At 35.6% G+C, this 15,809-nt stretch overlaps 1 protein-coding gene across 11 annotated transcripts in view; it reads right to left on the bottom strand.

Annotated features, from left to right (window-relative positions):
- Positions 1-15,809, bottom strand: part of ANKIB1 (ankyrin repeat and IBR domain containing 1) — a 94,027-nt gene that overhangs the window by 22,953 nt on the left and 55,265 nt on the right. For all 11 annotated transcript variants that reach the window (XM_065051038.1, XM_065051046.1, XM_065051044.1 and 8 more), the window contains exons 4-7: positions 14,183-14,365; positions 7,589-7,706; positions 3,812-4,020; positions 1,471-1,559 (exon numbers count right to left, since the gene is read on the bottom strand). In XM_065051038.1, coding sequence (XP_064907110.1) covers positions 1,471-1,559; positions 3,812-4,020; positions 7,589-7,706; positions 14,183-14,365 — 599 coding nt within the window. The remainder of the gene's footprint in view (positions 1-1,470; positions 1,560-3,811; positions 4,021-7,588; positions 7,707-14,182; positions 14,366-15,809) is intronic.

Here is a 15,809-nt window from a genome sequence, read left to right as displayed (position 1 = left end):
CAGCTCTGCAATGTTTAATTAAGCCGAGCATTACTTCCGACTTAAATCAGAAATGGAACATGTAAGTGTAATTAATCTAGGAAATCATCAATTTGATATGCAATTAATTTTTACAACTGTGCTAGTCAAGTTAGGTCTGCTCTTGGAAACAAATTTCTAAACTGAGACCTTTGCAGTCCCTAAGCACCAGAATGTGAGATGGAACGAGCTCAGAAACCTGCTGAAAGCCAGACTTTAACTGACAGTGCACAAGGTTGCTTAGTTTAAAAGCTGTAACTCATTAATCTGACATCAAGGATGTCATCTAACTTTAATCATTCAAAGGACAGGCAGCTATTCTAAGTGAGCCACCTGGGATCCTTTAATAGTTCAGGTAGAGAGGCCTGTCAATTCTTCCCATCTTAGATTCGTGTCTTAGAATGGGAAAACTCAGTCCTGGCTGTGCTCCGAGTAACTTTCAAATGACTGGCTTGGAAAGATGAATCCCACCCTAGAGGTGCCACCGCCAGCACTTGCTTGACATTGAGCTGGAGCTCCGAGTGCACGTGCAAATCACAGCACGCGCAGTTCAGCACTCAAATTAGAAGTGCCATGTCAAGCCACTGATCTCTCGGTAACTTCTGCATCGCTGCATAACAATTTGCAAGACAACAGCAGCAAGACTATCAATTTGCTTGCCACTGAAAGTAACTGCCTTATAAACGCCCACATGGAAGAGAAAGTGCTCTTCCTTAGCACAGGAGGAACGGGTTCATAGGAATTGGGTTGATGTGCAGCAGAACTGTCTGTGCTGGTGTGACGCTGTGACAAGACACTACAGTGGTACAGTTCAAGTGGTACAATCTCCTGACTGAGGACAAAGATGAATATAATCACTGCATACAGACATAACTGAACCTGGGAAGCACGATTAATATTTATACTAGTATAACTGTCCATGTCCAAGTCTTTACTAGCACAACTATTTTGACTTAAAAAAACCAATGTAGTAACAAGAGCATTACACTAACAGATTGTGTAAGTTAACTCTACTCCTCAGTTACTAACCTTCAATGTAAGAAAGCATTTTAATTGCTTCTCTGACTGGAAATGGATTTATGATGCCTAAGTTTTGTATGCTAAACTCAGAGATGGAATTAGGCATGTGCTTAATTTAGAAAGTGTAAACCCCAACGCTGCCAAAACCACACGCAAACTGAGCAAATTAAGAGTAGGCTCATCTATTTACACACGGGCATGAAATGTTTGCTTAAGAGTTTTGTTGAGTCAGGACCAAAACGAACATTATGTAAGCCTACAACAGTTGATAGCCATGGTGTATGGCAACTTAAATATTCAATAGGGTCAAACCAGCAACTCTTTGAAAGCCAAACAGTACTTTAACATTAGCTGTTTGTGGTCTCTGTGCTTTCCCCTTCAAAATGACAACTACAGAAGTTTCTCAAAAGATAGAAAAGCACGTTTACTCACGCCTCCCAGCATGCTCTGCAGAAGTCATGTCCACAAGGCATATCCACTGGGTCTTCAAACACAGAAATATTACACATACAAATGTCACACTGTAGATGAAAAAAATACTTCTGATTAAGAAATACCCTAAAGCCTTGTATGTTGTCAGCAAGGACACATTGCGTTGGAAAAATCTCAGCAAAAATTTAAAGAAGTGCTCCGTAGGAGAAAAAATTTAACTGTAACCAGAAAAGAAGTTATTTAAGCTATAGAAACAGCAATGGGAAAGATGAGATATCCCTGTTTCTATATCTTCCTACCCAAACAGCACATTTTGAGGCGTCTTCCGTCACGTTCTCCAGCTCAACAAGTACTTCAACCTGCAGAGCGCTGGCACCTCAGAATTAAGAGTTCTAGGGACAAAAGGGACCTGAATTTTTCATCAGCTTCACAGGCAGCCAGAAATGGAGTTTGGAGATGGCAAAGGCTACAGGAAATGTTCAGCATCTCACACAATCATGTCCAAATCAAGGCGGAGCACAATTCAGTTGTGCAACAGCAGCAACTGTTTTAAGTAATAATCTACACAGATACTGTTTTTAGGAAAATACTTTGAGGCTTTTGATCAAAATAAATAATAAGTTAAGCTAAAAGTATTCCAACAGAAGATACCACTGCTGAATTTTATACAACTAGGTACTATAGAAAAAATAACACTGAATACTGAGACCCTTACTCTGAAAACATTTAAAGCATAGGGATGAAACTACGCATAGCTTGTGGTTAGGTGTGAAAATAAATCATCATGGTCTTCAAGGAGTACAGACAGATTTTTCTTTCCATTGGAGACAAGATTCCATGAAAATTTACTTGAGCTTTCAATACTTTAGATATTAAACACATAGAGGACATTTTCAAAGGTTATCTTACGGTATGCTGCTTTTTAAAAGCACTTGTGTTACAGCCAAAACCAAAGCAAACCAAACAAGTGGGCCTTTTAAGTGCAAAACTTGATGAAGCCATTTATTGTGTAGCCAAAATAAAATTTTTAGAAGCTGACAATTCTTCAAAAAATGTTTGCTATTAAATTTATAAGAGTCTTCATTTTTGTTTAAAATGTACCTTTAAAATAAGGAATTTCCTGAAGCCCCGAGTTCAAAATATCAAGTAGAGAACATTTACTGGACCAGTTTTAATTATAAGATAGGATGTAAATGCAAAATCTGAAAAGAAGCTTTATAGCTTGCGGTTTTATTTTATCTATTGCTTTTAGCTTTTATTTTCCTGCCAAAATGAGAACACGTATTATTTCATAAACAACATTTTGAAAATATTATTTTGATAGCTCTTTATAAGATTTTTAAATGAACGGAATACTAAATGTGTAACTCTGGATTCAGATTTAGATACACTAGATGTAGAATGGCGATCATTATCCAAACTTGCACTCTGGCCTTATGGATCATCAATTAAAAACAAAGCACACAATGTAAAACTGGAGACATGTAATCTTTCATTACACATTTTAATTAGGAAGTATTCCCGGACAATACTTAACTGCTAATGTAAATATATGTATGATAACATTATTCCTTCTATATACCTTCTTTTTCAGCATTTTACAATTAAAGAAATAAAAGATTTCTGTGCAGAAATGCAAGATCTTTATTTGAATATGAGACCTAGGGATGATCCGTTTGCAACACTGCATATAATGTTCTAGAAAAATGCTTAGGTCATGGAGCAAAAGTTTTATACTGCTGCAGCTGTGGATTATTAAAAAGAGAGCTCTGTCTTCCAAAAGAACCACACTGATTTTAATGAAAGATGCTTTCATATTTCAAATTTGCAATAGCCTTGTAAACTGCTTGAAGCAGCCCACACATAGTAAAAGTAATTGTAAGCTTACAGTACACTAGTGGGCTGACATTTCAAAATGCAGACAAAGAGAATTTTGTTTTCTAAAGAAAAAATTTTCAAAAGGCAGGGTTCACAGCACTGAGTACATTTAGGGACATGGATACAATGAAAGTGAACATCTTGATAAGTATGAAATGAGAAGCTCAAAAGAGCCAAATGCACTGATGGGATTGTAGCTGGATAAAATGCTACTTTGTAAGTGACAGGCAAGGTGAAAACAGAGTGCTTTCTATTAGCCAGATGCTAAATTATGTTATAATATAGGATGTTTAAGACGTCAACCTCTCTGCTCACCGCTTTTGGCAATGAAACGCTTCCCATCTTCACAAACTTATTTTCAGAATGAGATGACAACGCAGCTCCCGTGTCCACGTAGGTGCGCTATGTTTAGAAACGAGCTCTTCTGCCCTGCTAACAATTCCAGATCTATTTACAAACTCACCACAGCTGTCTCAAGGTCTCCTGGCGAGGGGCTGGTTTCGTCGGGGGAGGTCACAGAGGAGCGAGTGGTGCGCGGGGTGCGGGGAGAAGGGAGCGTGTCCCAGGCGTTGTATCCGCTCGGAGGGGGAGTTGGCATCTGCACCCCTGAGCGCTGGCAGCAGTTCTCTGGGTTCGACATCCACGCTTCAAGTAACTTCTCCCTGTCCCAGTCTGCAATAAACGCACAGACACAGCAAATGATGCAGCTTGACATGTGCAGAATATATTTTGTAGCCGCGCCCTCAAAAGAATATATGAACACAAGCTAAAAAAACTGGAAAGAAATAAATATGGTAAGTGGGAGTGAATGGAACTTTAGACATTAAATTTTACAGAACACATTCCAAGATAATAAATAATGCAATGTTTTTATGTAAATAACTGCATTGCAAGCATCTCCATTCCCTGTAGTATCAGTCTTAAATATAATTATTTGTATTATTTATTTACAGCAAGTAGTAGCTAGGAGATTCAGAAACCAGAATTTCAGTGACTTGCAAAGACAGAACAAAATATAACAGCCCTTGCACGACAGAATCTTCAATATTTTCCCTTAATTTTTTTTTTTTAAAAATTGTTCAATATGGATTGACTTCTATCTACCGAGTTTTTTTGAAGAAAATGAAGCCAAGTGCTACAAATGAAGGAAGAAGGCTAAGATAAAGTCAGATTACAAAAAGATTTGTGAACTAACAAGTTACCAGTCTTCATACGTGCACATGACAGTTACATATTTCTGGGGAACAAAAAGAATAAAACCCCACCTGATTGCTCAAAGTATTTCACATATTCGTACTACATTTTTCTTCCATAATTGTGTTACTGAATGCTTTACTTTTATTCATAATTAACATTGCCCATTTATACACAAAAAAAAGAACAACTGAAACAAATTTATTATGTATGGTATCTTAAAACTGAATAAAATCTTTCTTAACCATTGTTTGAAATGCTTTATGTTTCTGATACCTAAGAGTAATACTAAATACATCTTAAGAATAGTGAATTTTTCTATTAAAAAATTCCTGTATTGATTTGAATCTTAAAGTATTCACACTACGCACAGATCAGATGAACCAGAATTTCCGAAGGAAAGAGACATTTTCCAGTTTTTTCCTATCAATTTGAATAAATATTTTGAAGATTTTTTTTTTTTAAATGCTAGGTACTCCCACTGGAAACTCAATGTTATTAATCAAAAGACCTGTGATATTTTTATTGAATTTTACATTTTAAAGGAAAAAGACAAATAGTATTCCTATCCTGTATTAATGCTGGAAAAAAGATGCGTGTTCTAAGCACTGAACTTAATAAAATATTGCCATTGTCAAATAATGATTGCTGTCATAATAAAATCTGTTCCCTTCTAATATGAAAAAAAGCCTTTGAGCTGGGAATGATTTACTGATCAGGTGCCTACTTATCTACACTAAAACATATCATGGGTTAGAGTTTACTTTCATTTGTTTAAAGACATGTAGCCTGAACATATTGACACTTCAAAACATGTGACTTTTATTAGTATTTTTCAAATTACGCTAAGCTGATCATCTTTCAGAGGGGAGCTGATTGATGCTAAGATACAGATAAAATTTGCTAAAAGTTGTCTTGAGCTCCTTTGTTTGTACTGTATCTTTAAAATGACCCAGAGTTAAGACATAGTACTAAATGGATTCTACTGTGTTTTCTTTACTAATGTATGAGTTTTAGTAAAATATGAGGTAGCTATCTTTGCTGAATTGTCTCTCTTTTATCTTGAAATGAACTGCTTTATCATTAACTAGAAAAGAAACAAGAACAATTTTGAAACAACACTTGTAGGAAAAGTGTAAAGTTATTTATTTTCATGACTGCCCTAATAATTTTATCTTGGTCTAACTCTAAATACTTCTGTCTCTTAATGAGAAAAAACAACACAAAACCTCAATTCTTACAGCCTATGTCAGTAGATTGGTATCGTTGTAGGATAAAAGAAAGCAAAGTCTGTTGGATTAAATATTACATATCTGTAAACCATTAAAAATTAGTACATAAAAATGATCTTTCCAAGAATTTAAGACATATTTTTCTTATATTAAATGTGAATTAAGTGAAGATTTCATAGTATTCTTTTACGTATTTCAAGATTAAATGCAAAAACATTACGGTTTGGCATTTGATGTTTCCCAGTTGTCTAAGCATTTTGTAAATAGCTCAGTCACTCCCTTTATGAGGCTGAACCAATTCTATGCCTTCATTTCAAATAAAACAAATTACATTTGAAAAATTTCCAGTGTATGACTACAGCTACAGGCAAAATAGTTGACTTTCTCATGACTTGCAAATTGTCTGTGTTTCTTTCTCTGCAGTAGCCAATTGCATTAAGTTACCGCGACATCACTACGGCAACATCAGTAAAATGACCTTTGAAACACAGACTCATTTCTTCTCAACTTTCAATTCCGACTCGCTAGATGCTGGCAGACGTTTCTCCACAGTTTACATCAACCTCCCTGCTCTTGGATTTACTATGGACCGTGCTGCAAGTTTGAATGGTATTGCCATAATTTTCTTCTTCAAAATATCTACACAGGTTACAGAAACTACCTACCCATTTAGTAAAATATTTAGCCATAATGAGAGTATTCTGAGAATCCAAAACAGCATTCAAATATTGCACATATTATAAATACATTATAAGTGCTAAACAAATAATCAACATTAAAAAAGCATACACGCAATGACTGTGCCTTAAATATCATCAGACCGGCACAAGTTCAAGTTGACTTAATTCAATGTCAAAAAGAACCATAAATAATAACTATTAAAAATAACGTAAAAGAGATTAGTTTCAGGTAGCACACCTCCTCATGAAAGTGTGCCCAAAGTTGTGGGTTTAAAATAACGTTTTCCTATTTCACTTTTCCCTCTCCCTTTTATTTTCACAAGGAGCCCACAAAAATAATAGGGTATGAAAGCTTAATCCAGTAACACAGTGATGAGAATGCAACTGGCTGAGTAGTTCTCACAGTAACAAGGCAGATGCTTCAGTAAGCACAAGTTTTGAATCACTGAATCAAAGCCTAAAGCTTCCACTGAGTTTCAGAGAGATACTTTTGTCTGGATTCTGTATATCTGTTCTGAATTCAGTGTATCCCCATTCTGACAACCACAGTTTAAACTACATGACAAGTACAAAGACTGATTTCAGTGAAATTAAACTAGTTAGAGATATACACACAGAAAAGTCTACTAGAAGAGCTAACTATAAAAATCCTTCAAATGACAAACACTCATTTGCTTTAACTGCCGAGGCAGTTTTGAACCATTTAGTACACTGGTAAGACTGCTTTTATTGCAACAGTAAGTAAATTAATAAATAAAATTGGATCCAGTTTTATACACAAATATAAAGTGGCATAAAAACATAGGTGTGTCAAAAACAGGCGCAATGATTCTGACTTTTTATGACATATAAAACCACGGAAGTTCTACTTCTGTGTCTCTGTTTCTCCATACTACTTAAGTTAAAATGTCTGTCATTATAATTCCTAGTTTGAATCACTTTCCTATCAGCTTCCCTGTTTGCCTCAATGCTTTTTGACATACTACAGCTGTATTTTTTCTAAAGTACTGTATGAACGGTTTCCTGGTATTTGATTAACAGTTACTTCTCTTTTACTTGGAAATAAAAAGGAAACCTACAACTGCAATTTTGATTTTACTGCAAAGTTTGTTAGTCTTTAAGATTTTGGATTACCGTGTGCGCGCAGTAGAGCTTCTGCAGTGAAGAGCGGGGCTTGGAGCATGTCAGCAGATTCCACGATCAGCATGTCCTTCAGCCTTCGCAGGTCCTGAAGTCTTAGCCCCTCATACGGCTTTGAGAAGAAGAAGAAAGACAATTTATGTCCAGTAGTATACTCCAGTTAGTCTAATTCCATATTAAAATGAAAACATTCAAAGCACTGTTATGGATTATAATCTCAACTGTGAGGAAAAATGTGATGGAATTCACTCATTGTGCAGACCAATGACCACACAAAGCTACACAGAAACTCTGTCATTTTCCAATACTTATAGTAAGAACTTTGTACATTTCAAAATCTAACAGACAATATCTCCAGAGTTCTCCATTGTAGTTGGAGGCTGTGTTCAAATGACGAGCTATTCTAACATTGATGCGGTCTCTCTGAAAAAAAAAATCTAGATTTTCACAGAACCCATCTGAATTTTGAAGTGATTAAACTGCAAGTATTGTGGCATGGGTACAAAAATGCATGACTAGATTTGAACTAAGGATTTCAGGGGAGAGCGAGAGAAAGGACAGGTTAACATAGACTTCATATAGATCCCCTGACACTAACTTTATACATGAATTGAGACCCATTAGATTTGAATTGATCTGCTGGAGGATCCATTGAGACATGAGATAGTAAGAGAGGACGCTTGTGAACAGAATCAGGTACAGGTCTTTTGAGGCAATATCCACCCTCACAGAAATGGAAAAGTCAGCCATGAATAGATAAGACATGTAGTTAGAGGTTCACAGAAACACAGAATGGTTGAGGTTGGAAGGGACCTGTTGGTCAACCCCCCCCGGCTCAAGCAGCGTGACCTACAGCCAGCTGCCCAGGACTGTGTCTGGACAACTTCTGAATATCCCCAAGGTTGGGAGATATTGTACATGAAGAGGTCAAAACTCTCTTTGAGAAACGCTGGCCATCTCTGATAGCCCTACACACTCAGAGCAGATCATCCAGCGGCCTTCTTGCTCTGGAGCTCCATCCCCTTATTAGAGCATGAAAAAAGGTCAAATTAGAAAAACAAAAAGGTAGTAATTTGTGGGTTCTGAATTCGGTCCAACCAAGATACTAGAGATGCATACACATGTTTTGCAGATTCCTTTTTAAAACTAAGAAAGGAAGAACATGACAGCAAATATATTTGTTAGTGTTGCACAGGGAAAATGCCCAAAAGGTAGAAGAGAAAAACAAGTGGAAGGAAGTGTACAAACAATGGATACAAAAAGTATGTAAAAAAAAATAGTCATACATGCATTTCCTTATTTATATAAAGGATAGCTAACAAAAGATTTAAAGCATTTGACATAAAACTGATATGTGCTCAGGACTACTTAGGAATCCGGTAACCAAGTGGCAATTATCTTCACCAATTTGGAGAAGAAAGGACACAGAGCAGCACTGACAACAGATAACCACAGTTAAGATCACACACTATTACTATTTACTATCTATATTCTGATTTTATGTAGAACATAGTCCAGGACCCTCCAGTGTCAGATAAATATGCACACACATGCAAGCACACATACATAGACAGGAAGGAAAAGACTGGTTCTGTCCTCAGAAGTTTACCATTTAAGTAAAACTCTACTGTGCACATAACCCGTTGAGGATACCAAGCAGAAGGCAAAGAGATGGAGAGAATGGATACCCTGGGCTTCTAAATGATTTTGTTCTTTTGAGACACCTACTCTAAACATGCAGCATGCTTCCTACATTCTAGATATCATAATAGACTCATAAAATGCATCTAAAACCATAACTAACTCCCAGAAGGACCTCTTCTGTTATCTACTCAGTAAAATAAACAGGAACTTCTCGATATTAGAAACTTTGTGATTGGCAAGAGTAATGGTGCCATGACCCTGCACTGGGTCTTTGTCCTTTTTGGGAAAACAAGAAAACCAGAAGAGAAATGGACTGTGTCTTGACCTTTATCTTGATTGCCCAAGTTCAGGGAGTTTCTCTATGTCCTTCTATTGCTGATCATCCACGACTCAGTAAAGGACAACCTGAATGTTAATGGCTTGTACTGAAATAAATCTGGGCCACTTGATTCATAGCATGCTGGAATCTGACTGACCTACTTAATTTCTTACAAAAGAGATCATTTACAAAAACATGTCAGAGAAACAGGCAGACAAACAGCTGGGTGACTGAATGATTATAATTGTGCAAATATACTGAAAAAAATGGAAGCAAAGAGAAAATCATCTTGACTGAATCTGAACTGTCTTTTGAATTGCAATTGTAAAACAAGTAGCTTTGTCAGCACAACAGTACTCAATTCTTGAACACCAAATATATCACCAAAAATATTTTTTTCTGTTAAACCTGTCACACATGTACATATTTTAGGATGTAGTATTTTATTCTGAAATGCAAACAAGCTCAAAGTTATATTTAACTGTTTGGTTCTAGGTCAAACACTGGCAATTATCTCTCTTGAGTAACAGACTATTATATTACCTCAGCTGGAGCATTCCACACAACCAGCGGGGATGTTTTGATCCTGTGGTTTTTAAGAATCCTAATTTTATCTTTTTAAGTAATGGGGGAAATATTTCTTAAGAATGTGTTTGAAACTTCAGACATTTGTTTCTTAAAATAATATATGAGTTCCCAGAAGGAGGAAATTTTAGACTGGCACTATTAAGTAGCTTAAGCTGCAAATTCCAGAGTGAAGGTTTTATACAATGAGAACCTTTAAAAATGTTAATGTGTACAAGACAGAGTTTTGTTGAGACTTATGAAGACACAGTCTTTAATGATAAGGATGTATATCCTTTATGTAATATAGAGGTTTGTCTTTGCTTCAAACATCATTGATCTCTGCACTGCCATATACTGTGAAGGATTTTGATTACAGCTTATGATGCTCAGAAATCTCCTTTAATACTCATTTATGGAGGAGTTCTATATTGATATTTCATGTGAAAAAGGCATTTTTGAATATTAGCATCATTTCACTACATAATGATTTTGGAATACACTATTTGAGTTACTACTTTAACGCATTGATGAGCTTCTCACTACAGATTTCAACACTTTTGTATTGTCAAGGGCCCTACTTTTTACATATTTTATTCTCAGTTTTTTACCACTAATATTTAGGTATCATAAATGATATAAGTATTTTTCACCTGAAAGTACTTTCAATATGCAAGCTTATCATTTTAACAGTTCATTTCAAACTAATATTATTTTCAATTTTAAAGTACTATTACAATAGACAAGGGCAAAGTAAGTCTTTGCTACAGTGATGACTATATAATTAAATGGTGTCAAATACACTTAATGTAAATATCCTCCTTTACAGGTGGATGGAGTTCTATACTTAATGGAGTCATATATTTTAAAAATTATCTATGCTCCATTTAACTCATTTAAGTATATGCACTATATGTATATAAATACATACACATCTTAACTATCTGTAGTCCCTTTCTCTCCTTTCACTTAATAAACCATTTCCTATCTGTAGAAATTAAGTACATTTAAATCATTTTAGATAACTCGTATTTATGATATTTGCATTATATGTATATTCATGTGACATCAATTCTGGAACTGAAGAAAACTATTCCAAGTACTCTCCACTCAACAGATCTGTGAAACACCCACTAGCAGGGTACTACTACAGTGTTCAGTGGCACATATGTAAAATGAACTAAGAAATTATATACTTTGCTATTGCACAATGTATTTCTCTGACTGAGAGCCAAAACTGCTCTGGATGATCTGAAGTACTGCTCATTCCCAGGCATTTCCTATGTAGATTTAAAACACTGCATGATTTGATTGAAATGAAGGTTTCTGTTATCTACCACGGACACATTACCAAGACAAATAAGCTCTCATGCTAGAATAAACAGTAAATGAAAAGACTGAACAAAGGAAAAGACTGTACAAATGAAACAACCAAAATCTACAGTAGTTAAAAAAAAAATCAGTTACAGGAATACTATTTAGTGTAACTTCAGTTACATTTAAATGATAAATATAAACCTAAATTTTATGTAATAGATTTTTTCCTGACAGTGTTCATCAACAAAGTAAAAGTACCAAGACAAAGAAGTTAATCCAAAATACTCTCCTGGCTTGTTACCTTTCCACTGCCCACAAATCACAGACGGATCTTCTTTCACTACAACTAACTACAGTGTTAAGAGAGTCACAGTTTATACTCCATTCTTAAAAAAATTAGCATTTCTATTTCATGTACATTCTATGTACATCGCTTTCCTTTTCCTTCAGCACTCATGTAATTCCTTGGTAATATTTCAATGTGAAGAACAACACCAGTTGGTTCTCAACATCAGGAACAAAGCTTTGTTATTACTCTGAGTATACACTCTTAATTCAATGACACTGCACAGAGCACTACAAAAATCTTCTGCTCTGTATGAAAAAGAGGATTATTTTATTCTGTAAACATGGCAGGTCTGGAAGAGGAGGTATTGGGTACTATCATGCCAGATACTAATGTGCATATCATAAACATCAGAGCTATGCGCATTTGGCTGTATTGCCTGGGAAGAAATCCTAGTCGTGGTTTTCAAATGTTTTCTCTTTTCCTCTAAGCTTCATTCAAGAGACGAAATGACTTTGAAAATGCATTTCTTGGTGTTCCAAAGTTTTTTATTTCTTCTTTGTGTTTTGGAAAGATGTTACAGGGTACCACAAAACAATTACAATCTAAGTACTACGTTAAACCACCAATCGATGTACCAAATTCCAGGCTGCCACTTTTCAGCTTGTGAATCTTCAGAACACGTGGGAAAGCTGCCCTGGTGTGTCAGATGGATCCAGGTCTGCAGGGCTGCCTGCATTTCAGTTCTCATGCTCAACAAGTCAAATGAGGACCAGAACTGGATCTTTTGACAGTCTCCGTGAAGTGACCCCAAATCAACATAATCACCCTTTATGTGAGTCCTTTGTAACTATGAAGTCTTTAAGCTGATTTTGCTCTGAGCATCCACCTCAAACAGTCACGAGACATTATTTGCTCTTGCTGAAAAGCCTGTTCAAGTGGTTCTTGATTTCCCCACCCACACTTCTAAGTTCACTATTCTTTTAGCTGTGCTGGTGCATATGCCAGCAAATCCATGGTATAAACATAAAAATTATTCAGGATAAATAAAACAATTACATGTTACCACTCTTATAAAACTTTTTCTTCTTTCAAGCCAAATAATTTCTGTGATCCAATTGACAGCATAATCATCCAAATAGTTCTACCCATACAACCAAAGGAGTGGTAAACTGCAATCATGGCAGAAACCTGCAGCAGTATTTTAAAGTGGTTTTGCCAACAGAGAAAATATAATTTCAGACTATACTCCTATGACAATTTGGGTGTCTCTATATGGGAATATTCAGAGCAACTAAAATGAGTTAATGACATTTGTTATTCCAATGTATATTAAACCTCACTTCAAAACCTCTCATCTAGGAATAAACAACCTAACTAAGCTTGTTTATCTTTGAATTTATTCAAGAAAATTAGTCAGAAAAGGAATTGAACAGTACAAAGACTTTACTTTCAAATAAAAGTGACCATGCATGGCATTTTTCAGGGAAACAGTTGATGTGATCCAGGCCTACTCATACCTAAATCTGAATGAATTTTCTTTTAAGTGTAATTAGGTTATAAGTGGCCTAAGCTAGTAAAAGGTAAGGCCACACTACTTTTCAATGGAGTAGCCATACAGAAATCTATTGTCCTTCAGTTTACACAGAATTACTTCATAATATCTACCGAATCATATAATTCATCTATGTATTCTTATTTGGTATTTTAGTTAATTACAATCCAACAATGGATGGGGGAGGGAACTTCTGCTTAGAATCTTTTTGGTCAGATTGTCCTTTTCAAATCACGGTCTTCTGTGAGGCATATGAGAGAATTCAAGCAAATCTGTGTCAGTGAATTGTCTCTCTTTTTCAAAAACTGACTTCACAATAACAACACCTGTTATTACCTGTTATTCATACAAGTTCTGGTATGCAGTAGCTTCAGGCATCGTTATAAACCAAGAAAGTAAATGTGCTGTTTTGAGATCCCGCACTACTCAGCTGTTTTTTGGTGACATTCAACCCAGTCACAGTCTATGAAGATCCACCAGAACATTTTCCCTATTCTATACCACAGATTTTCTCCTTTTCAGAATTTCTCCTGTCACTTTTAGACAGAAAGGCATCTTAAGAAATAAAAATATGTGAAAAATGTTTGGTTTAGAGCAACTGTTTCCCAGATTACTGGCTTGGTCTCACTGTATTTCCCCCAGCCTTGCAGCCTGCAAATACTTTCAAGACAGCCCACATAAGTAAGTATATGGATAAAACTTCTCTCCAGTTTTTACAATAGATTTGTTATGTTCTTTGAGTTTAACTTGAAAGATTATAAAGAGCTGTGTTAAAATCAAATGGTTTACAAATACACAGTACAAAGTACAGTACCTACTGAAATCCTTTGCAGAATTTAGTCACAATGTAACTGCTACAAATATGAATGTGTAAAATACCCCAAATTTAAAGTATCTTCTGACCTCTTTTTTGTCTAAAGCAGCATATTCAGCTTCAATGCTTTCAGCTTCAGGATCACGTGAAAATACCATTCGAGATTCCAGATTAAGAGCCAGCTCTTTGTGGTGTTGTTTCTCTGCACAGTCACATGGGGTATCTTTATTTTCATTTTCTGCAAACAAATCTCCACCATGTTTTACTAGAAGCTGAAAAGTAAAATGGGAAAACAGTTACTAATTACCAACTCTAATAGTACCCAGAAGAAAAGACAGTTAAGAAAATAATAATAACAGTATCAACAACAACAACAATAAACTAATAAGGAAAACAAAAAGAAGAGGCAATAGCTATGCTCTTTGGGAAACAAAGATTCTCTGTTTTATTAAATAAATTACTGCTATAATTATTTGTACACCCACCTTAATTCCATGGAACCGCAAAAACCTCAGTAATACTTTACAAGGTTACGCTGTACAATATGTCTCTGTTAGGTTTTAAACACTAAAATTCTGCTCTGCTGCAGTGGTCCATAGAAAATGAGGGGCCTGAGGTTATCAAGCACCTGGCAAGATGAAGCTGGATACTTCTTTAATTATTATTTATATATGGCTGAAACTCCATCATTCTTCCCACACTGGCACACAGGTGGTGACAGAAAATGGGAGAATCTTTGGGTAGGAAGGAAGATGAGGTACCAATTCAGAGAGACCATACAGTACTACTGGGAGCTTTACCTTATTTCTGAGGACATGAGAAAAGCAAACAGTTCTAATTCTAATAACTCTAATACAGTCTATTATTGTGCCATTTCAGCAATCTTGTCTCTTGCCAGTAACCACTCAGAAATGGAGTCTCTAGCTGATAAACACTAATTGTGCATCGCCAAGCCTGCCTCCTGCTAGAAACTGATCTAAGCAAGAGCAACAAATGCCACACATTTTAAAGGCCAACAGTGGACCATTTTTATAACTCATTATGGTATCTTTGTAACACATTCTAAACTTCTAATGATGGAGCACCCAGGACAGTCATTCACTAATAAAATTATTTATCATATTTCTAAATAGAACTTAATCTATAAACATTATCTTGCCTTCAGATCACAATGGCTCTGCCAACACTATCCTGTATTTTTAGCCAGGATATTTCAAAACTCAGCTTTTCATTTTTATACTTCTAAGAAAAATACAATTTCCCCACATAAACCTTTCAGATCATGATCAGCCACTTAACGTTCTCTTCAGCAGAGAGTATTTCCTTCACTTGTCACTGTAAACCTGGAATCATTCTCGTAGATTCTTTGGAAACTTTTCCCACATTCTCCAAAATAAAAAGAAAGGCAAACCCCAAAATACCACAAACCAGTGTAACAACAAGATTTAGTTGAGAATATATTAATGTCATTAAGTATGACACCATATTTTATCTTCATAGCAGATCATCAGACAGAAATAAAGGCAATACTAAGATAATTACCAAGATACCCAGCCTACAATTACCTTGTTCTATCTATATCTCTTAACATTGGAAAAACTTTGTTAACTTGAGTTTCACATTCTGTCTGTACATTTTAAACTCTAATAAAAATTTAAGTGAGGCAACTAAGACAACTTCTAAGGTAGAAAAAGAATAAAAATAATTGAAAGAACA

The sequence above is a fragment of the Columba livia genome, chromosome 2 (assembly GCF_036013475.1).
Source record: "Columba livia isolate bColLiv1 breed racing homer chromosome 2, bColLiv1.pat.W.v2, whole genome shotgun sequence".
NCBI classification, from domain to species: Eukaryota; Metazoa; Chordata; class Aves; order Columbiformes; family Columbidae; genus Columba; species Columba livia.
This window is presented reverse-complemented; position numbering and strand designations above follow the sequence as displayed.